Source organism: Atractosteus spatula, chromosome 8 (genome assembly GCF_055471065.1).
Source record: "Atractosteus spatula isolate fAtrSpa1 chromosome 8, fAtrSpa1.hap1, whole genome shotgun sequence".
Taxonomy (NCBI): domain Eukaryota; kingdom Metazoa; phylum Chordata; class Actinopteri; order Semionotiformes; family Lepisosteidae; genus Atractosteus; species Atractosteus spatula.
In genome coordinates this window covers 61,840,365-61,864,747 of record NC_142713.1, presented here as the reverse complement: position 1 = coordinate 61,864,747, position 24,383 = coordinate 61,840,365, and the positions used below count along the sequence as shown (strand labels likewise).

At 40.4% G+C, this 24,383-nt stretch overlaps 1 protein-coding gene across 4 annotated transcripts in view; it reads right to left on the bottom strand.

Moving 5' to 3' along the window:
* Positions 1 to 11,762: 11,762 nt before the first annotated feature.
* Positions 11,763 to 24,383, bottom strand: part of bmal2 (basic helix-loop-helix ARNT like 2) — a 48,573-nt gene continuing 35,952 nt past the window's right edge. Inside the window, exons 11-19 of one of the 4 annotated variants that reach the window (XM_088923824.1) lie at positions 23,658 to 23,892; positions 21,123 to 21,229; positions 20,692 to 20,842; positions 19,833 to 19,903; positions 19,422 to 19,536; positions 18,894 to 18,981; positions 17,213 to 17,312; positions 16,729 to 16,876; positions 11,763 to 15,671 (exon numbers count right to left, since the gene is read on the bottom strand). In XM_088923824.1, coding sequence (XP_088779950.1) covers positions 15,620 to 15,671; positions 16,729 to 16,876; positions 17,213 to 17,312; positions 18,894 to 18,981; positions 19,422 to 19,536; positions 19,833 to 19,903; positions 20,692 to 20,842; positions 21,123 to 21,229; positions 23,658 to 23,892 — 1,067 coding nt within the window. In that variant the 3' untranslated portion in view covers positions 11,763 to 15,619. Of the gene's footprint in view, positions 15,672 to 16,679; positions 16,877 to 17,212; positions 17,313 to 18,893; positions 18,982 to 19,421; positions 19,537 to 19,832; positions 19,904 to 20,691; positions 20,843 to 21,122; positions 21,230 to 23,657; positions 23,893 to 24,383 lie in introns of all 4 variants that reach the window. The other 3 variants (XM_088923826.1, XM_088923825.1, XM_088923827.1) reach the window with 3 other exon arrangements.

Genomic DNA, 24,383 nt, shown 5'->3' with positions numbered 1-24,383 from the left:
TTATATCTTGTCTCATCGACTAATTTTCACTGAGCCCGTCTCAACCCCTTGTTGGGCCCGGTGTAACAGCTCCATGACACATCATGCTGTAATAACTTTGATGTATTGAAGTATTGGAAATCCAATATTACTAGAATATACTGCATCTTTGAAAAGAGTAGATCTTTGAAAACGATGCTGTTGTCACCATGACTTAGCTGTTCCCCAGCATTTTATCTGTTTCCATTACTGAATGAACAACTCTGCTTGTGCAGGAGATCTGAATGCTGTGTTTTGCAGATGCATGAGAAGATTAAAAAGAAAAGGCAGAGGTGTGGAAGAGCAGAAAACTGTCTGTCCGCTGTAGCTCTACAACACTGGGAATATAAGAAGAGATACAAATGAGAGTGGGTGGGGTTCATTTGCCCCTTCTCATTCAGTAATGCCCAGGGTCGAATTCTCCTCGCCAGTGATGTGCATATCAGTCCTCTCTTCAACACACAAGCCTGGCTTCTGGCCAGTCAAGCTCTAAGTGGCACAGGAAGTGCCTGACGTGATGACGCTTGTGTGAGAGGATGCTGGTGTTCGACGCTCCCCGGCTGGGTCAGGAGCTGTAGCTCTGAGGACTTGGCTGTAACACATGGTTGGTGCTGTTACAAAATGCTTAAAAAAATCAAAACAAGCAACAACTCCTTCACAGTTCACAAATTAGTCTTTGTGTCGATAACATGGGGCGGTGACTCTGTGGCTCAGGATCTGCGCCTCTGGAATGCCTCTGTTGCCGGTTCGTATCCCGCGGCCAGCTGAAGAATCCTACTCCGTTGGGCCCCTGAGCAAGGCCCTTAACCCCAACTGCTCCAGGGGCGCCTTATAAATGTCTGACCCTGCGCTCTGAACCCAAGCTTCTCTCCCTGTCTGTGTGTCTCATGGAGAGCAAGTTGGGGTATGCGAAAAAAGACAAATTCCTCATACAAGAAATTGTGTATCGCCAATAAAGTGGTCTTATCTTATCTTAACATTAATATGAACATACATAATATGTATTTTAGTTTTGGGTAATTCCATTCGTATATCTGATCATTTTGCACAGAATGTGCTTCGTATTTAACCTAGTGCTGTCACATGCACATAGGTAATGGGACACAGTCAATTTCAGAGTGTAAAACTATTCTATTGCAAATCCCTTTGAGGTAATAACTGCTTGAAGTTTGTCACATCACTGCATTCACCAAACGCCTTTGGTAATCATGTGAAATGCTTTGCTGCAGGCATTTTGAGTTCTTGGGATGTTTGACTTTCAGTTTTTTTTTTTATTTCAGCATGTAAATTATCCTCAACTGCATTTTAGGCTGGAGAATGGGTTGGCCAGTCCAGGGCTTTAAACCTGTCTGTTTTGTGTCACTGTTGTGCCACCATGGTCAAGCACTATCCAGAAAGCATGGGAGCATTTCTTTCAGCATAAACAGATAAGATGTTTTTGCTGCTACCAGTATTAGTGACGTCGTTAGTAAAGACGAGCGAACCAGTTCCAGTATTCACACAGATCCTCTCACTGGCAGGGAACCCCACCCTTGAGAACCTTTTGTTATGTCCAGAGATCCAATTCGGCTGTATTTCTCTACACCCCGAACTGAAATCATCTTTTGTAACATCTAGAACTGCGATGAAACCTTTTTGTCACAAAGATGCGCTTGACAAATGAATCTATACTGGCCAGCTGTAGTTACTGTAGCCATTTGTAACAGGTTTCTGGATCTGCCCTTGACGGAGATTGTTTCATAGTGTACTGTAGAAGACACATTGCTACATTAGATCTTCTCCTGGCAGCCACGAATGTCATGAATGGGAAAAGAAGAACCACACTGATGTTTTTGAGACTTTTAAAAGCACAATGAAACTGTAATAAAATGTATGTAAATTTTTAGCATTTAGCATTTAGCATTACAGTGACCTATATTTTGTCTATAAGCCTGTGTTAAGAGAATGGTTAAAAGAATTTCATAAATGTAGTTTTTCTTATTGCATTTTTAAAATCTGATTCTTTACATAAGCTAACAAACTGTTCTCATGAGTTTTATTAAAAAGTGTCGAGTAATTACTAAGAGGTAATGATCTCTTTTTCTTTAATGTGAATTTCAAAGGTAGAAAGAATGTAAAATGCACTGGAAAATATTTTAAATACTGCAGGGATGATACTGCATGCTTTGTTCCACAAAATTGTAACCAATGCGCAAACTGTAATCTTAGATTATTGACTACCAGGATTGTCTCTCTTTAACCTGATTTGCTTTAAAAGAGAAAAGGTCACATTTGGCAAGAGATTTGACAATAGTCTATCTAGTAAATAATATTTAATCAGAACAGGCAAAAATATTGGTTATTCATTAACCATAATGGCAGCTTTGTTAACACAGTGACATACTGTACAAAATAGCAATGCATTGTTAAATATACCACACAACTATAAGAAGATTAGATCTAGATCTATGATAGATCTTTAACATTAGCACTTGAAATAAGAAAGTTAAATATTTAGGTGTGCTGTATTCTTTCTTACTAAAATAGTTTGCACTGAAATTGAAATGTTACCCAGTCTGTGCATTGAGCTGTAGTCCCCCCCCAAAAAAAACATTTTTTTTTTTTACTGATGGTCAGAATTTTAGAAAGACCCATGAGAATTAAAGGATTTCGAAAGTGTCAAAGCACCGTGTGTGTAACTTGAACTGGGCTCAGTGTGTGTTGTAGCCAGTACCTGTTCCTGTCGTATTCTAGATATTCCATCATGAACACAGCACACATACTGCACAAAACAAAATATATTTTGTTTTATAACAGTACCTACTGACTTTTCACCATCAGGGAAGAAACGGCCTTCAAAGCACAATTTCCAGATAATCTTTGAAATAAGATAGTAATGAGATCTTCTGTCTTGTAATCATCTTTACTTGCAGGATAGTCATCGCACCTTATAGCTTCCCTGAATGTTTTAGCACTTTCATTTTCCAAGCTTAGTAGTGGTTATCAATACAGGATTTTGTAAAATACCCCAGTAAATATTCCATAGTAATAATCCTTGTATCAGGTTTCCATTATGTAGGGTAATGAGTGGGACGGCGTGGCCGGGCTGTGGTCAGCATTGCTGCCTTGCAGCGCCAGGGCCCTGGGTGAACTTACAGACCTGGGGTGCTGTCGGTGTGGAGTTCGCATGTTTTACCTGTGTTCATGTGGGTCCTCCGGGTGCTCCAGTTTCCTCTCAATGTCCAAAAAACATTGGGTAGGTTAATTGGATACTGGTAAAGCTGGCCCTGGTACAAGTGTGTGCCCTATGATAGACTGGTGTCCTGCCCGGGCTGTATCCTGCCATGTGCCCTTTGGCTTGCCAGGAAAGGCTCCGGCTCCCCTGGAACCTTGTATGGGATACAACAGCTAGAAAAATGGATGAATAAATAATGTCTGCCCATGCAGACCTCTAATGTGGAAACATAATTCATTATGGTTAAAGCAAAGGAACATCTGAAGTTCACGGGAACTCATAGAATACCACAATCATATGCATTTGTTTATCTCCTCAGAGAATATACCAATTGTTAGCATAATCAATTTGAACAAATGGAGAAATTGCAGCTATATCTTAAATCAGTTAAGAACGAAGATATTGTGATTTTCTTTCTGACAGCTTATATTAGTTTTTTTTAGTGTTTAGTGTGTTTTTGTTAAATCACCCCACCAGTTAGCTTAAACAATGCAATTGGGGTTTGTGGGAGTCTGGAACAGTCTACCCAGCCTTGCTCTCAAAGCTGATATCCTGGCTTATGTCAAGAAACTGCTGGATAACACTAATCAGGGCTGAAGGCACACTTTTATCCAAAGGGTGGTGGGACTATGAAATAAGCCGCCCAATGATGCTCTCAAAGCCGATGCCCAGGCTTGTTTTCTTGAAAAAACTGTATGGAATCCCTGGCTCAATTACTAACAGTACAACTACCAAATGGCAAAATGACCTCTTGCTGTTGGGAACCTATCTTATGTTCAATAGACAGTGTAACACGGCCTGTGCAAACCCATTGTCTACTAACAGGTCCATCATGGTTAAAAACACCATCAGTATAGGCTCACCGCAGTTGCTACCAGGCCTGTCCAGGGTACTAATGCTTAGTAGCACAGCTTCAGGTGTGTGAACAAGACTATTGTGTGCACTTTTGTCACAGACCACTGGGGTGGGATAAAGATTAACCAGCGCGGGTTCTCTCAGCTTCCTGGCAGATGGAAACGGGGCTTGCTGGGCTCTTACAGGCTTTCAATGGGAGATGTGCTTTTCCTGCAATCGGCAGACACCCACCCGTTAGACACGGTGGAAGCTGGACCAGCAGCTCCACAGATGGGCAGGGCAGGGCAGACATCTGACCGTCAACACATTTCCCACAAATGGACTCCGAGCACATTGCAGTCACTCTGCTAAAATGCAGGATTGTTTCTTTTTTTTTTCCAGATGTAGATGGAGTTCCAGATGTAGGTTCTGGACACGCAGCAAACAAACATGACAGCCCTGGCCAGGCACATCCATCTGCCTTCATAGGCAGCGCCAGTGTGCAACAGGGCCAATTTCCTGCATTTCGACGGAATGGCGCTAAAGCAGAGCATCTCATTCAATGCGCAACTTCCAGCAAGCAGGAATGACAGAATTATCTTCAGTAGCCAGAACAGGCAACATCGTGAAACCTGGCTAAGTGCAAGAATGATTTATTAATGTTTTAGCAAGTTGTTTGGTTCTGAGTAGCTAAGCACACTGTGCATAGCACAAAATACACATAACTACTTAGTATAATAAACATAAAATCAATTACACCAATTGTGTTTCCAAAATCAATTGGAAATAATTTGATCAAATTTTTGTTGCTTATTGTTGAATACTTTAGGAAGCCCAGAGGACCTGTGTATCTCCAGGTTTTCTGTCTATCTGGGTCTTGAATTTTAGTAACCTGAATCTGCTCATTTCTGGCTTAACCAATTAAGGTCCAAACCTATTTAGAAACTTCTCACAGCTCCTCAGGTGCTGCTGCTTTGAAGAGACACAGAAACCACCCCTAACATATTGTGTCATTTATGTACTTTTTGCAACCATGGCCAGGATGTTTTTTATGTAGCTCAGCAGATCTCCGTCTTCATCCTTAACTAAAGTGCCTGTCAATCCTGAGGCCTGGATTAAACTAAATCAAATACCCAGCTGAACGCCCGTTCACTTACTACCAGAAAGCTCCTTAATTCCAGGAAAAGGCAGTGACAACAACAAGGTAGGACAAGGTAGGGCAAACACACACATGAATAAATTCACAGGGACAATCTAGTCCATAAACCAATCAACATAAACCACATGTACTGTATTTGGAAAGTGGGAGATAATTGGAGTACCTGGAAAAAATCCATATAAACCAAGGGAGAACAGGCAAACTCCACAAAGAAAGAGTTCAATCGAAGGAACTGTGAGCTCGTCTTCATATATTATTTGTTCAGTGGAAACCCATCTTCAAGTATTTGAAATGTAAGGGCCATTCAAAATTGATTAAATCTGAGTCTGTCTCCATGAATAAAAACCAAGATAATTTTCACGTAAAGGCATTTGCTAATGGCTTACAGGAGAACATTTAACTGTATTATTGTGTCACAGCTCAGCCATGTGATATCAGGGTTGCAGAGCTGGAAGCGGACTGACTGCACCACCCAGCCCTCCAGACAACCCAGAAGAATAGAAGTTTGAATTTAACAAACAACACAAGTCAGAGCTCTCAAAGCAAAAAAAAAGGCAAGAGCACAGACATAACATCTGAACAGGTATTATACTTTCACTTCTGAGTTCAAAGAAAGACCCAAGATAAGAACGAGACAATTTATCACACACAGACGTATCCACCCAGGGAAAGGCCATATCTGTGCTGAGGCTTTTATATTGCTGGCTAGAAGGTATATTGTGTGAAGTTAGATGTTATATAATAGTATTTGTTTGTAATGGCAGGAAAATATGGATAACTGCCATGGTGCACTTGTTTTCCTATTGAAGCTGGCAGAACTACCCAACAACTGCATTCCCAGTAACTCCTTCATACTGTTTACAGAATTACTCAGTGCTCTGAATTATTCATATTTCACACTGTGACTAAGGGTGCAAAGTAGGCCTTACTTTATAGTCTACCTGCTTTTAATATTAACTGTTGACAGAAAACGGAACAAAACAAGCAAATAGGGGTCGTTTGTAATGCAGTAAGGGTACAATGAAGCCTCTATAGCAGGGATCTGCCACACCCCGATCCAGGCAAGTTTAATTCCAGCTGCTCTCCAAATCCACATGCTGGAGAGGGTAAAATACCATCAGCCTAGCTTGCTCTGACACCCCCCCCCCATGTCAGGCTCCAGGCACTGTTTCTATGATTTGGCTTCTCAATGAGAGGATTCTTTAGAAGAAACAAGGTCCAGTAAGGGGGAAAAGATCAATTAAAAAAGTTATTTCTACTTCATTAAATCCTCAGTTTTACTAAAATGCTAATTGGGGGATATGAAACAGGGAGTAACCTATATGTAAACTTAAGACAGCTTGCAATAAATAACCTTTCAGGAGGTGAAAGAAAAGCAGAATTAAGTTCAGGTGGAGCCTGACCTCATGAGCTATAAGCTAAGCAAGGCTGAGCACCGTCAGTTCTGATACTGTATTTTTTTTTTTAATAAGAGTAGGAGTGTTAATCCTGGAGTCCTGGCTAAATCCTACTCCAGGCTTACACGGTCTGGACCCCTAAAGCGCCATTGCAATTGATTTCTCACTCCTCCACTTCACCTGCTCTGCTGTGGGCCTGCGGTGCAGAAGGGCCGGTCAGGATCAGCAGAACAGGAGGCACTTCTTTACCGAATGGGTTGCTGGAGTATGAAACAAGCTTTCCAGCCACACCAAGTTGAAACTCTGGTTTCTGTGAAGCAACGGCTGGGTGAGACTCTTAGATTAATCAGCTGCTAACTTCTCAAATGGCTGGATGGGCAGAACAGCCTCATCGCGTTTTGCAACTGCTTTTGTACTGAGTGCCTTTTTACAAACAAGATCTATTTTTCCACCTTTTTTCAGTGTTGCAACAATTTGCATGTGTCCCTGACAGCCACTTGTCTAGACCCCCAGCCAACAGGGCTGTGTGTTTGTGCATCTGTGTGCAAAGTCCACAGACAGTTTATAGCTGAACACCCAGGTGCGCCCGAGTTGTGGTATTCTCATTCAAATAGACTTAACAAACTGTAAGCTATGCCAAAAGCCTGCGACGAGACACGACGCCACCCAAGTCGCCCTCGAGCTCCGCCGCAGGGAAGAAGCGTGAAAGAGCTTGTCCAGCCGAGCGAGAGCAGACGGGAGGAAATGGCTAATCAGAGCAGGTGTTCATCTTTCCAGAACAGTGTCAAAGATTCACCAGAGGGACCAGATAGTCTGCAGCGTGCAAGAATGGCGACTGGCCTTGGACTCGGCTAAAAGAAACACACATTCATTGGAAAAAAATGCATGGCTTCAAACCAAAGATTTTTTTTTTTTAAAAAGCATGTTTTTTCCAGCTTTCTAGCTGTAGATATGATACATTTATCTAATTTCTACAAAAAAGGACTGGTGCCACCTGCACATATTTGTGGAGAGATAGTGGGTGGCGCCCTTCACATTTGTTTCTCCCAAACAAAAGCTTCTTGTTCATGCCTGAACTCTTCCCTTAGTCATGGACATGGCCCTTTTAAACCCAAATAAAAATGATCATATGCATTTTCTTGCCTGCACTAAATACTCCCTGAAAATAAACAGCTTCTATTCACCGACTGTTGAGTATAAACTAAACAGGGGCTTTGAAGTCTTAGGCATCCATGCACTTGATCATTTATTAAATGAAATTCCTCGTGTCCATTTTAAAATGCTAAATGACTTTTAAGAATGGCAAAAGTAGACACCGAGCTCCTATTCTCTACGTGGGGTGTTCCCTAAAGGAACGGGAAGGGTTTGCATTCCTTTCATCGGGCTGTGTGTGTTTTCTCTCTCTCCTGCTGGTCTGCGATACGTCAGATTAAGAGCATTTCAAACAATGGCTGCAGCTGCAGAAAGGGGGGAGATTGACACCCCGCAGTTACCCCCTGCCTTCCAGGAACAAAAACCACTATAACAGGTTTTAAATAAGTGATAGATTTTCATGTGTTGAAATGAAGAGTTAAAAACCAGATCATGACCCATGAAACCATTCCAATCGACAGTATCCGTGTTTGACTTCCGTGATTGATATGTGCTTCTAACACTTCAATAGCCAATATGGTGCAGGTAAATTTACTTCTAGGTAGGCCAAACAAGCTTTGCATTTAATTATAAAATATGACAGATACGTGACCAAAACATGACTGAATCCAAGAAGCACTTGTAGATTGTTGTTAAAGGTGCTGCTGAGAGCACTACAGCACCCTTGGACACGTTCTTCTTATTACATATGCACCGGCTTTAAAATAAACACAGTCTACATACTGTATTATACACTGACACTGACAGATCAGCAAAGTTACTAATCTTACATTCAAGTCTAATGACTCTGAAAAAATATTTATTGTGTGTTTCTGGCTTGATCCATACTATCAAGTTTTAAAAGAGACTATGAAAAGCTGCTGGTCTCCTGGTAATTGACAGAAGCCTTTTCATTGATAGGCAAAGTGTAACGGATAGACTGAAAGCAGGAAATACTATCACAAAATAATGCAATTAGCATTTTCAGAAGTTCATTTCCATTTTAAAGCGCATTAGGCCATGATGCTTTTAAATATTTCAAAACCTAAAATACTGGGAGAACTATCTCACAGGACAAGAGTGTTATCAGTTACCTTTGAAGGATAAGAAGTAAAAATTCTAAAGAACACATCTGAAGAAGGCTCCATGGCCGAAACGTTGTGTTCTCTTTCTTCTTTTTTTCAGCATGGAATAAACCTATTACAAAATTCTAAAGGTGTCAGCAAAACACTCAATTTTAAAAGTTAAAAAATTTCCATCAATGCCCAGAGCTTCAGTTGAGGACTTTCATAAAAATCCTGAGATAGCAGCTCTATGTTGAGCTCTGTGTGAGTTTATTTTATTGAAGTAGTTCAGGTGGGTGGCTGTGTCAGCATGTGTCGGCTGCAAAGGAACAAGTAATAGGTTTATTCTATGCTGAGAGAAGAAGGAGAACAACGTTTCGGCTGTGGAGCCTTCTTCAGTGATGCCACATGCTCTAATGACCAGTTAGAGCATTTCCTGCACCACTTCACCAGCTTCCACCCATCCTTCAAATATACAGTTAACATATCCTCTGCTACTCTTCCATTTCTAGACATAAACCTGTCCATTAATCATCCCCGACTCTCTACTTCAGTCGATTACAAACCCACAGATTCACACAGCTATCTCCTATACAGCTCATTTCACTCCAAACACACTAAAAACCCTCCCCCTTTTCACAGTTCCTTCAACTAGGACGACTCTGCAGTGATGACATGGATTTCCAGAACCAAGCACTCAAAATGCACTCCCTTTTCATCAACAGAGGATACCCCACCCATATTATTGACAGGGCCCTCACCCAAGCCAAAAACAAAAACTCCGGGCCTAACAACCGCATTCCTTTGGTGCTTCCCTTCCACTCCAACACACTCTCCATCCCCAGGACCGTTAACAACAACTTTTCCATCCTACAGGCTGATCCCTCCACTGGTGCCCTCTTTCTTGACCGCCCCATCATCTCATATCGCCGACCACCTAATCTGCGTAACCTTCTTGCTCTCCTGACCGCCCTTAGCAACCATCCACACCAGGTATATTCCCCTGCAACAGAGCTTGCTGCACCACCTGCAAGTACATATCTAACACCACACTCATTCAAGGCTCCTCAGGACAATTCCGGATCGCCCAGGCGACCTCTTTAACTGTATCCCTTGCAGTGAATGCCCAGCCATCTACATTGGGGAAACAGGAAGGAGACTCGGAGACCACTTCAGAGAACATGTTAGGGCTGTGAAGATGAAAGATCTCTCCAAACACATAGTTTCTCATTTCACCTCTGAAGTCCATGATCGCACCGATCTCTCCATCTGCGTTCTCAAAGAAGGGTTTCTCAACTCCTATAGCAGAAAGACATCAGAAACAAAAAATATCCTGAAACTTGGTTCACACCTTCCCCCTTCTCTCAACGACAGACTTGTTTCCGTGTGATGTTCTCTATTCACATGCAGGTTTCGACTTCACCCCTCTCTTCACCTCTCTCCACTTCACACCACCTCTCTGCGTCTCCCCTGCCCCGGCCTCCTCCACTCTCCCAGCTTTTGTTCTCCTGTGTTATTCTATTCTATCTGTGAAGAAGGCTCCACAGCCAAAAAGTGTTTTCTTTCTTCTCCTTTCAGCATGGAATAAACCCATTACTTGTTCCTTTAAAATCCTGAGATGTCTTGAATCCAGAGCACTTTTGCTGCAGGAGATTTTCTTTACCCAGTGGAATGTCTGACCTGTCATGGATAAGACTGACTTATCTTTCCCTCTCTCTCCCAGGTCTTTAATCATCAACCACTAACAGAAGGCAGAATTCCAGCAGCTCAGGACAGAGGCTAAAAGGGCTGTTTACCACCAAACAAAGATGTTCCTGAAAGAATGTAACTGATAGCAGTGTTTCAAGGGCACTGGTTCCTCAACAAACAGAACGCAGCAGACATACCTCTGCTGCTGATTTCAGTACTTATTACTTCTTAAAAGCTGAGGCAAGAGCAGAAAAGGCAGTATAAAAGGAAACTTTGTTCTGAATAAAGATCTAGAACTGATCCTAAAAGCACATCTCATATGTCTTTGTACTTTGTAATTCTGGCAATTTTGTCGAGATCTCAAATAATTACAAAAGGTAAGCCTGCATAGAAAATGATTTTTTTATTGAAAACGTAGCACCTTTTCTGTATAATTAAACTGAGAGCTACAATCCAGGCCTTTCTAGCTTTGCTTCGCAAACACAACATGGTGTTAACGTTGTACAGTACTTCCAAAATAATTCAAGCAGTTCAATTACAAGCAAGCATTCGCCACCTTGTGGTACAACCCAGTATTGCGATTTCCGAATCTATCCCGAGTACTTTCAGGACGTCAAAGAAGAAAAATCACTTTCGAAATTAAAATCACTTAAACTTAAAACGTACCTACAAATAACAGAGATTCTTAAAATCTCTGAGGACAAAACGTGCAGAAAAACGAGCAAAACCTAAAAAAATGCATTACGATTAAATTCTTAAATGGAACAAATAAAAACTAAAAATATGGGAATGAAGCAACACAACAGATTGATAAAGGTTTAATCGCTATTCAATATTGTTTCCTTCAGATTCATTTCTGGGCATTACCTTAGGTAAAATATTTAGTACCTTCTCTTTCTGACCACTTACCAGTGACTGGATACATCTTCCTAATAAGAATAAATAGAATCAAAACATGTTCAACAAAGCTGAAACTACGTATTTACCTTCAACCCAATCGGCAATATTGCTTCACAAACATAAAAATGTATCAATTTAAAACATAACTCCTTCAAATGCAAAATGAAGAAAAAAATTGCATTCTAAGGATGAGGTTTTTAACACTATATATATATTTAAGCACCCTCAACGAGATGCACTGTTCCAGCACTTTTTTAAACTTTTTTAACCTGTCATAAGAACCAAACAAAGACAGAAGAGTATTTTCCAAATTAGTTTGAGGGTATGTTAAGAGATATCACAAAATACAGAAAGCACAGGAACCTAACATTTATTTAAAATGTTTATACAGGACGGCTTTGAGAGATGTATCATCTCTGTCCCACAGTTGTCCTGTCACCAGCAGCAACGTTACAATGAAAGGTCTTGACATAAGTGCTTCAGCGTGAATACAGAGAAAAGGGAAAACATCAGGGCTTGTGAGGATTCATCTACTACCTGCTCCACTTCAGTCAGCCTCCCTTAGACTGGTAAAAACTAGAACAAAAACAAGTCAGAAAATGGGTCTACATCAAAATCACATCAAGGAACAAAAAAAATGCAACCTGCTTTCACACAAGTCAAAACCTGGAGCAAAGGCGTTTCAGATACTGAAATGGAGCGTTTGTAACCAGTTGTACAGTACAATGATACTTTTCAATGAGGCTTTCCAAAGGCCTGATTTCTCACACTACCTCATTCCATGATATTTCTTGATAAACTTAAGGCAAATGCAAACCTTTCCCCCTTTAAAGAAACAAACAAAAAAACCGCTCATTCGAAATTCAAGACCATTTAAAAAACTGCATGCAGAGAATAACATTTGCAAAATAACTTGCACATAATATTAAAACAACAGTGACTTAATCAGGCCAATGCTTGCTATAACAGTCTACAATTAAAGCATTCATATTTGCATCACTGCAATTAAGAAAGACTTGGCTCGCAGCTCCCAGTCCTTGGTCTTTACTTAGGGAAAAAAAAGGACCATCTTACAATAATCCAGATATTACTCATATACAGTACTTCAATGAAAAAAAACACCTGCTTTATCATGTGGAGTGTCTTCCTTAGGAAGGGCTCATTCAGACTGCAGATCTACTGTTTCACCGTGTCAGAACAGGACAAGTACACATGGGATTTAAGTGACTTCACAAGCAAATTAACAGAATTCTGACTTATGCAATAATCACTGGTTGCTTACTAAAATGATCACTGCCATGCCAGAAGGGAATAGGTTTCTCCTGAACTATTAAACACCCAAGAAAGCTTGTCATTGTCTTACGCAGCCTCCCTTTGCTCCGGCCTTCTCTCAATTTCAGGCAGGAATAAAACAGTTCATATTAAACTGCTAGTTTGAGAAAAGCACCTACTGTCGTGACTGAGAAAGCATGTAGCAATAATGGTTATGAACCCTTATGGATTTTCTACAAAACTATGCATGTCACCCAGGAGAAGTCTGAATTTAAGTGTGGCAAGGCACATCGGAAATACAGGCAGGTTGTTCTTCTGCTGTGTCCTTCTTCATCACAAACCATAAGGGCCTTTTTTCCCCAATGGAATTTCTGTGAGTTGGTCTTCTATAGAACAGCTGAGATTGAAAAATGCATTATCCTGGCACACTTAAAAAAATAACTAAGATCTTAAACAGAAAAAAATCTGGGTGGATCATGCACTGCACGCCGCAAAGAATTGAAGGAATAGGGGTCCGATCTGGAAGTGCGTCATCACTAGAGTGTACTGCTGTTGTGTAGGACTGAATTTAGCAAAACTCCCAAATCAGTTAACATTCCTCATTCTCTATTCATCACAGCCTGTCCTTTTACTTCTTACATAATGGATAAAACAGATCAGCAGCAGAAAAAGACAAACGGCTGTGAATTTAAACAATTCTCAAAATCTATGCAGGACAGTTTGAAGTGCAGTACTAGCTTCTAAGGTTAAATGGTATCGCAATATTTTCTTCTGCTTCAAAATGTTAAAAACAGAAATGTAGGGCAGCCAGTAGATCTAAAATAATCTTCACAAAAACACTGCTGTATAGGCATGGAAATAAGTAACTTTTCGTGAAATGCACAAATTATTCACACACAAAAAACAAATCCTGCTAAATACTTTGGTAGGCAGCAACTTCCTGACTTTGTTTAAAGGGATGCTATATTTTTTCACTTCTCCAGAAATTAGTTTCACACCTTTCTGAAATCTTTCACTATTATGACGGAGCCAGGAGATACAAACAAGACCAGCAGTTCATATCCACACACAGCAAGGAAAAAAAACACAGGGCCAAGCAGAGGTTACTTCCACACTCAAAAGTGAAAAGAGAACACATTGTGGCTATTGTTTTGGCCGAGGCATTGCATTTTTTTGTGTCATTCAGTGAGAAATGATCTTCTATTTGTTCCTTTGCAGCCCAGAAGGTTGTGCAGAACCTCCGAAGACAATACAGCCAGAAGGCAAATCCCAGGAGCATGTAATCAGCATGGCTACAGCTCAATGTACGTGCGGTATCGCACCCTGCAGCAGGGCCTGGAGAGCCACGGTCCAGCAGGGTCTGTTCACCACTAAATTACCAATATCTACAGACCTGGAGCAACTCATCATATGATGTGAGACCATTCAGCCTTCTTTAGAGATCACAGGAACAAAAATCAAAATAACCCTAAGACTCAAGTTCCCTTCACTGAACAAGAACCTTCAAGTGTTTTAATTTTTTTTAAAAGCAATTAGAGTGGCCTCTAAGACTTAATGGACCAGAGCTCTCCAGGACTTGCTTGCATACCTGTGTATCTTGTGATATCTTGGGATATCCGTCATCCCAAACAAGACTTTTTCAGTGCATCAGCTACTTGGATTGTGTGAACAGATCCGTCGGGAAGTGGAGTTAATGTAATCTCTGAACCTGGAGCCAGAACCAGGATTCAAGCAGCCTCCAAACCCAACTGTACCACACAGCAGAAAGCCTGTGAAGCTAGAAACTCGTCTCGCAAATCAGAATAAAAGACGTGAACTATACTACAAGCATGCAGGTGTCAGCAGACATCTAAGTATAACACAAGTGTAGCTATTATCACTGCTCATATTGGTTTCCTGAGTTATACCCAGATCTGCAGTATGAATGTAAAACTAGCATGTTCTTCACAGTTGCAATGAACCCGTTTGCAAAATCTCAATATCACTGGCTGCCATGTCCTTCTGTTATCTTCTACAGTAATTACAGCATTGTAAAAAAGGACATGTGTAGAGACCTCTGTGCTATTGAGTTATTCACATCACTTAAAGAACTCTGTTGTTTTAGCTTTGTATACAGTATCATTAAATTCACGTTCATGGATCGATCACACTGCTGCAATATTCACAGCTTTGGACAGCCTTCATTGAAGTGAATTTGGGGAAGTACAAAAGAAATATACAATGGCCACACCTGTGTGAACCCCTTAACACCACCTGCATGATAAAATACATTATCTTCACGGCTTGTGTCCAGCTCCCCCTGGCGGCAGGTCATCTCAGCTGGAGGCAGGTGGCAAATGTATCGGTAATGTGATAACTATTATTTCCAGACAAGTTTTTGTCACGAGCCCTCATGTGCCTTGCAGTAAAATGTCCGCAAGTACAGTACATTAACTCCATTAACTGGGATGGATCATAAAGAAGGTCATAAAAATGATACCACCGAAACAATTGGGTGCACAACGTCCTCTTATCATCATTTAAAAGAAACGGGGATTCAAAAGCAGTGCTATTCCAGAATATGAGCTTAATAACTGTTGTTAAATGCACTATGGTTTTATATCAACTACTGAACATCTTTGCAAACTTCACTGAATGCCAGTACGTTCTAGTGAAGATTCCCAGTGATTTCTTCAGCTTCAGACCTGGAATTCAACACTAACTCTATGTCTGCAGCTCTGACGAGAAACAGTGATGGGGAGAAATGCTTGGAGCTGTAGACGTTAAGGACTAGAATTCACAGTCCCTGTCCGAACTCTTCATTCACCTGGAAGCTTCAGCGCTGCCTGTTAGGATGGATCACCCTTCCAAAACACTTCACGAGGGATCAAGGATAAGTGTAGTTTTTATAAAAAACGTTTACTCCACTAAGTCAGGCAGCGAATAACGTATCTCTGTGGCTCTACACAGCATGTTCATCCATAGCATCCTGCCATACAGGGTGACCAGGGTCACTGGAACACAGAGAACAGAGAACGGCATTTTAAAGTGTGCTTAAATTGAGAGAGGTTAATTTTAAAAAAATCAACATTATGTCTCTGCCAAGACAAAAATTGATAAATCATGCCTGCATACAATAAATGCATAACTCCTCAGCCGTTTGCTATAAAACCAACCCCAAAAAGACACTTCGGATCAAATGAGGAACACGGTTCATCTGTTCACATGGTGTGACCTCTGGCAGTGGTTTGTGAACAGCTGATGGAAATTACACATTTACTTTGTTCAGGCACATCACCAGTTTAATCACCAATTATCACCTTCAACACAGACACAAAGCTGATTTTGCACTTTAACCTCTCTAGAAACCAAGCACAGTTCTAAAATCCTGTCCTGTCTGAGCTTACAATGGTGAACTCAGAAAGCCATATGATCACCCTACTTTTAGAAAACAAAATTGCAAACTTTATCATGACTGAATTCAAGAGTTGATATTTTTTTTTTAAATCACCATGAGCTAAGAAGGAGTTCACCTGAAGATGCAATATTTCTTTTAAAAAGAAATCAGTGGTCACGAAAAAAAATGTATCTTGATAGTTAATGTGCAGTAACACTTAGTTTACCTTTGCTTATCAATACAACATAAAAGGACACAAACCATTTTCAATGCACTTAAAAATGTGACATTGTACTATTATGAAAAATAAATAGTAGTTTAGCTTAATTCAACATTTACTCAAGGGGCTGGAATTTTCTTTGAGAGGCACAGCCTTAAAGTCATTTTACTGATATTATGAACACATTAAGACAGCATTTAAAGAGGAACGCTGTTGTTGAACAACTACTTGTATAAAAAACCTAAAAAATGGTCCCCCAGTGTTCCTTGTGGTCACACACACCACCCCAGACTGCTGTCATGTTTAACAGATTTGAAAGCAAAATTCAAGTCTGCAGATAAAACCTCCAAAATATAAATATACATATATCAAACAGCTGGGGCAATCTCAAAGCAGGTGAAATACCTAGAAAAGATAATTAAAAAAGACGAGTAAAAATCAAGTCTAGAGAGACCAATGCATTTCGTTGAAGTCCACAGCTTCCCCAAGGTTTCCTTCAGTCTCTAAAAGGCTCATGATGACAGCCATGGCTGCTTCATCGTTGCTAAGGCTACCCAAGCCGGGCCCGACCACCATGTCCAGGTCCAGTTGGGCGCTGTCACCTGCAAGACAGGGCGAGGAAAGGTCAGACTACACACCTGCCTTGGAAGAGCACATCCAGTTGGGCTAGAAAACACCCACCCAGCAGGCAGACAGACAGACACACAGACAGCTGGATCAACAGAAGGGAGCACACAAGAAGATAACTGGACATCTGGACAGGGGTGCAAAGAACTCCGTGAACAGCCCATTCAAACTCTAAAGGGGTCTGTAGAAGAGCTCCTGGGAGCATCTCTGTGGGAGAGTTCCATGAGCTGCTTGACTGGTTCTACGGCACAATGCACAAGGACTGGCGAGTTAACCTGGAGCCAGATGCACGTCTGTGTCAAAACCCTTACTCGGCACAGTTTCGCCACCTGAAAAGGACGCACCCCCACTTTCACCTTCTTGGCTGGGCTTGTGAGGGACCTCCGAGTCAACCACCTCTCCGTTTGGCACCTGAGAATGACAGCAGAGCGCACAGTGAGCCCAGTGGCATCTTCGGATCTCACACCGGTCTGATGTTTCAGGTCTGAGGTGGGGGATGAACAAACTGGCAGGGACCAGGGACCAAACTCTCCCCATTAGCAACCCAGAAAATCACAAAGGGCTCCAGGATAACATCTAATGTTCTGCAGATCTCTTTCACTATGGCTAATGTCTGTGGGACTGAATGGGAAGATAACAGGAAAAAATCAATTGCTTTCTCAATTTCACCAAAAGAACACCAGGCTATTTGAGAAATGTTCTCTGGAGTCACAAGTTTAACTTTTTGGCCACAATAAGCAAAGTTTTGTGTGGTGAAAACCAAACACAGCCCTTCAATAGAGGAAAAGAAGGCTGAAGCACGGTAGTGGTGGCTTGGGGCTGCTTCAGGACCCAGACAGTTTGCCTTCATTGACAAATGCAAACTTGGGAAGAGAAGGTCAGGTTATCCATTCTTCAGCTGTGGCCGAGCTGAAAGGAGATCATGAAGTAGATCCACATCACAACGGATAAAGAAGAGATTTTGCATTTTGGATTTGAGAGGTTCAAAGCCCAGATCCAAACAGCACTGAAATGGCATGGCACAACCTGAACCAGTCTGTTCCGGCAAGGAGACCCTCACCTCTCACCACCAGTAAAACAGTTCTGGAAGGAAGAATCCAAACTTCATAAAAAGCAGATGTGAGAGAACAATACACACTTACAGACAATGTCTAGTTGAAGTCATTGATGTTAAATGAGACTCCAACAGTTACTGAATCTCAGGAATCATATTGTTATTCACATGCGGATATTTACTGTTGGATTTTTTTTTAATTAAACTTTCCTAGTATGTCTCCGTGCTTTAATGAAAGATAACCACATTAAGACTACAAAGTGTGAATAAACTTGAAGGAGCAAATCACATGATCTGCTTAATCAATCAGTGATTTTAAAGCATTCCCAACTTTTAGGGTTACCTACAGTATAAACCATACTGGATCAGGGATCTACAGGACCTGGGTTGGAGACCCCTGGTAAAATCAGAGAAGTTTCATGCCATTTTAAAATGATTCTGTTTTAGTGTTCATGGTAAAGAACCATATAATATAATGAACACAGTTCGGCTTGTTATCTTAAAGGATTACAGGACATGAAGAATTTAACTCTACACTCAACATAAACCCACACAATGAAACACCATAGTGCCACATAAATAGATTAAAATGTTAATTTAACATTCCCTAAAAACAGTATATATTTTGTAACAATGTTTTTATATATACAGTTTTAAAATTAACTGGTGCACTTCGAGTAACCGAATGTATTTTTGGGAAGTGCCTTCAAAACGTCAGGAGGCCCTTCCTTGCACAAAGGGTTGTGGGAGTGTGGAACAAGCTCCCCAGCCATTCATCCAAAGCCAACACCTAACGATTTTTTTCAACTACGTGAGCCAAATAGCCACCTCTTGTTTGCAAGCTTCTATTCTTCTGGATACAGCCGTTGGCATTTAGTCAACACTTCTGATCAAAGGAATGAAGAGGAAGAAGAGTGAATGGGACACGGAGCACTCACGTTACTGGCTGGAGGTACAGCAAGGGGAGATTTGTCTTGCAGTAAACTAAAAGGGCTTGCATTTCCACTAGATGGAGAGGAGTTTAACCTTTAAATGAAAAGAAAAAAAACTTTTACTTTGGAGAAAAATGTAATGAGGTACTGTCGACTGAAAACATGTTATTGCATGCAAAAAAGCAAGGTCCAGAGAGTTCTGTCCAGCCATGTCTCACAGGATAAAAAATCAGATGTAGAAAACTGCCACCAAATTGTTAAATGAAATAAAAACGATTTTAAAATGTAGTACAGTTCCTATAGAGAGTCTACACACACTTTGCAAAGTAATACCAAAAGTTTTGTGGCCTAACAGCCTGAAATCAAAACACATTAAAAGAGAATTTATTATACCTTTAGTAACAATTTAACACACAACCTCCAAATTAAGAACCAAATGTTCACAACGTTTTAAAAAACTCATTCTATAAATGTCTTAGCTTTTACAATGAACACTTAAGACTCCTGTTCATTACACTAATGTCATTTACTGACCTATTAAAATCTAGCAGCTCGTTTGCAATTTGGGTCCCTATACTTCCAGCATAAATCATAGTTCCCGGCCCACTGGAAATCCCTGGGATTATTGGGAAAGACTTCTTGGATACTTCTGAGGGGAGTGAAGGAAAAAACACATTAAGAGATTTTTCATCATTTATGTGCACCACATAGGATCTTAAAAGATTGTACAGGATAAGATGTCACTGAAAAACAGTTTTGAATTTGTGTAGTTTTAGGTCACATCCCTCTCGAAATGTTGAAAAAATTTGTTTATTTCTTGTTGTACATAAGTTTTCATCAGTAAGGGGTGTCAAAAAGTTGCAGAGAGGAAAGATTTGATCCACGCGAGGACCTAACTTTCACCTGAGGTAGTTACAGCATACAGAATCACTTTGCTCGGCTCACCTTCTGTTGACTTGGAATCGCTGGGTTGCTCCAGTTTGTCGTCGGAGTCTCTAGGACTACTGTGTGCACCCCTTCATGAAACAACAAGACACATTAGGTCAGTGGTCATGCACAGACAGGCCACTGAAGGAGACATTATACTGCTGTCTGGCTGAATTAATTTTCTTTTTGGGGGCATCTCCCTATATATTATCTTTCACAATGATAGAAAAATTGTATTGTAGCAATTAAGGCAAATGCTGCCAACCTCAAATGTCAGAGACAGACAAAGGGATTATTAAAATTTTATTTCCTTTTTTCACGCTTCTTGATATGTTCAAAATCCAGTCTAGTTGTTTTGTATTTCTACCAATTTCAGTAACAGTTCTGATATTTTTTTAGGTTGAACAGATGGGTTCAGATCATTATACTGTGAAAGAGTGAAATTATATTTACCAAGTTTTTGTAAGAGCTAGTGTACAATTTCTAGACACGTCCAACTTGATGTGAGTGTTATTTTGTGAATAATGAGCATATTACAACGCTGAATGAGAACTGGTAGAGAAATAAATCTATTCCTTCTGCATAAAAATTTACATCTCTGAAAAGGGCCCAAAACAGTGATTATGAAGACACAAACAGCATAAATGTATTCAAAAAGGTGCCAGCTTTCAAGCAAATGAAAGCCTATATTATAATCAAAAACAAAATCTAAAACGACAAAAGATAAAGGTTAAGCAGAAACTTGATGAAGCAGTTCTACAAATTCTTAATCAGCATTAAACAGCATTTGATATCCAAACTACCTCATGCATAACCACATTCTGTTATGGGATGAGGAACGCCATTATGGAGTCATGTGATGGCAACAAGTACTTACGATATGACCGTGTTAGTTGACACTATATACTCTACTTCTTTGGTCCACGGATTTACAAAACTAAACCACTGGCTCTGCAGTGTGACGAAAGAGCCGTATCTTGTTTTAAACTTGTAGCAATTTGTTTCAATCTTCTCCTTACTCCGGAGAACTAGAGAGGGATGGGAGGAGGGTTGGGGGATTTTCACAAAGACATCAGAAGAAACACATTAGCCTGATCCAAGCAAAAAATTATAGGCGCATACTTCAAAAAAACAAAAGACAAAAAAACATTCACTATACAGCAACTTGATTTAAATATTCTATTTAATTGTGTATGACAATCTGAAAGTGGTGCAATACCTTACACACAGACATTACAACGGCCTGTTCAGGAAAACGTCAACATGGTGAAATAAAAAAATCACAAGTTCTTTAGGTCTGACTTCTACCTTTTCTGTGTCTGTCTGCTAAGTGTACCAGGTCATCCTGATGGAAGTACTCGTAACAAGATGTCCCTAAAAGCTCCTGTGGTAAATAACCCAGAATGGTGGTTGCCCTACATTGGAGAAAAAAAAACACTGGTTACATTAAGGCCCTGTGAAATTCCAAAAAGCTAGCAACTCTGTTGTTTTCCATGGTTTCATAACCTGAAGATGCCAGACAAACTGCTAGAGTACAAGTAATCAACAGCATTGATTTCCTGGCTAATATCATTCTGTAACGATGGCATGTAATGCTCTCCGACTCATCTATTGAGTAGATTAAAAGCCAAGTGCAATGCGCTCACTGGTCTGAAGTAGCCACAGGTACAGTTTAATACACTGAAATGAGGCATAACAGACACACAGTACAAGCAGAGGAAGCAAATCACCTATCCACTTTCAATAACTACTTATTCCAATACAGGATGATGGAGTGCGTCATGAGTCTGAGTAATTCATGTACCCTTTTGTGATTTACTCTATTTTTATTCCAACTCTAGCATCATAAGAAGCCTCTGGCAATTTTGAGTTACTTTGTTTTCTCTGCTCTCCGTTTGCTCGCTCCTGGGAAGCTTCGCAACACAACTTCACTTTGTGTGCTAAAAAGCTGCAACTCCTGGCTGAAAACCAATTTCTAGAGCCTGACCTGAACTGCTGTATATATGGCTTTGAACGGGTTTCTGCAAACATGCATTGCTGTGCACTTGCTGGCGTTTTACAAATATAAACTGATCGTTGCGTGAGTTTTTAAAGTAATAGATCAAGCTGCTTTTTGCACCTGGTCAACAATGTGTGTCAGCAGACTGCTCAAACTTAAACATGCACAAAAAGATTACAATCTCTCGTTATTGGAGAAAATTGTATAAAGGACTACGAAGCTTTGGTTTTTATTTAACACACCTTATTTTTGAATTGTGAATAACTGCTTATTAAGGTACTTCAGTGTCCAAGTAAAGAAACAAGCAGTTTAGATCTGTTTTATAAATGGTTGAAACCTTAGATGACAAACTTTTCTGTTTCAGGTAGCATTTAGATGGTTATGAACATTTGTCATACAAAACATCTGCTGACACGTGGTGGAAATAAAAGACGCACTGGAGGCTAAGTGAGACGCAGACTGACAGACAAAAATAAGGGAACGAGCGATCAGCGATCTGCGTCGCCCGTCGTGTTCCTGTTACAAATGAAGGAGAAACAATCAGCAGTTCAGTGGAGACTTGAACTTAAGAACAAACAACTGTTTCATAATTTCGGAATCCATGTTTTACTTATCGAACCAAATGGCTTCTCAATTTTAACGAGATGTCACATGGCAAAAATAAAAAATGTAAACCAGTCCTATTTGTACTTAGCCAGCAATTTCACTGGTGTTCTGGGTTTCATCAAATACCTCCTTAATCTTGAGATAAGTTTCCCTGCCAAAACCTTTACTGGAATTTTGAGGTTTTGGCCTGAAAACCCAATAGTCAGGCTGTTCAAATCCTCCCTTGAATTCCACAGGGCCTTAGTTACTACATCAGAAGAGAGACTGAAAAGATTCCAGAAAAATCTGCCATCAAAAAGTTTTAGGCCTATTGGCTGCAAAGACTTATGTTTATTAGCCTACATTTCAGTGGCTGATTACATTCACTGAACAATAAAATACTGAAAAGGGGTTACTCTGCTCTCTAGGTGCTGCTGAAAATGGCACAAATCCAACCCCTTAACTTACAGGTACTGCAGGCCATGACTGTGGAAGTGATTGCCATGGCAACCAAATCCAAGATGACTGCCAGCCATCAATTTAACCAATTCGTTTCTTCGAGTACGACTTAGATTTCAGCATTTCCTTCCCTCTCTGTTAATACACAGACATTGAAAAGGCAATAAAAACATACAGTTTGCTCAGGCAGCTGTTGAAGAAATGCTGCTGCAATTTGTTTTTATTCCCTCAATTTAAATATACATATAATTTAAAAATGTTAAGATCAAAACTGATAGCAGAGCTCAACCTGCATTTACATTTCTAAATGTGATATTACAATTTTCTGGGAAATGTTAAATAACCAATACATTTACAAAACCATGCACATCTGTTGATTTATGAAAAACAAATTGACAAAAAAAATGTTTTAGAACAATTTGAAAATGAGAAAAAAAGCTAACTGTAAAAAGGAAACCAATTCACAGCTGAATTCATATTAATGTGTGCCAGAGTCTCCTTGAATTAATTCACATTATTACAAGGTCAAAACCTGGCAAACTGAAAATACTACAGTAATGTCATAAAGCATTATTAAAGATAGTGGTGAACTCAGTTAAAAATGTGTAATATGAGCTTATTAGAAGACAGCATGGTTTTTAAAAAAGGTAGGTCTACATACACTCAACTCATTTAATCATTTAAAATGATTAAGAAAAACAGCTGTAACTAAGCTTTGGATGGTATAGAGTTTATAATTCTGGTTCTTGTCTAAGTTAAGGCAAGTGAGCAAAACGGGAAATAAGAACGCTCTGCCTCACCTCTGGTCCACAAAGGTGAATTTCCCATCCACGGCGCAACGCGTCACGAACTCTGTGGGCTTGACTCTGACTTCCCCGTTGGCCGGGGGGAGTGTGTGAGGGTGCAGGCGCCCTATGGCCACAAGGCAGCTGAAGTTATTGCTCTCCTTCTCCGAATCGCTCTCCACCCCCACCTGGCTGGCCGGCCAGCTCCGCATGTAGCCAGTGCAGTGAACAGTGCAGTACCTCTGAAACTCTACAACGGTACAAGGGTCAAGGGTCACCAACACGAGCTGCGGTGTCCTCATCTCACACTCACTCACACTCTCATGCTACTACAATCTGGACATTTACACAAGCACATTAAAACACCCCGTTTCAAGTTCCGATCGATCCAAAAACCTGGTGTCACACGTTATGAAACATAAAAAGACAGTCTCTTTCCTCCTAATCTTTCATGTACATATACGCATTTCCAGGTCATTTCCTCCCAAGTGTTTTAAGTCACACACACTCTTTAAAAGAAAAGGGAGCCTGTTAAAATGCAATCATCTATATGAGAATGAGATTACCCATTTTTCCTCCAGTTTCAAGAGTCTGTTGTTTCCCCAGTATCCATGGTGAAAAATACTAACGGTGATAATAGTGATAATGGTGAAAAATATCAGTGAATCTCATGACTTCTCTGCACAACTTACACGAGTTTACTTCGGCTGGAATTGACTTTATGTATAAGAAAGCAAAATA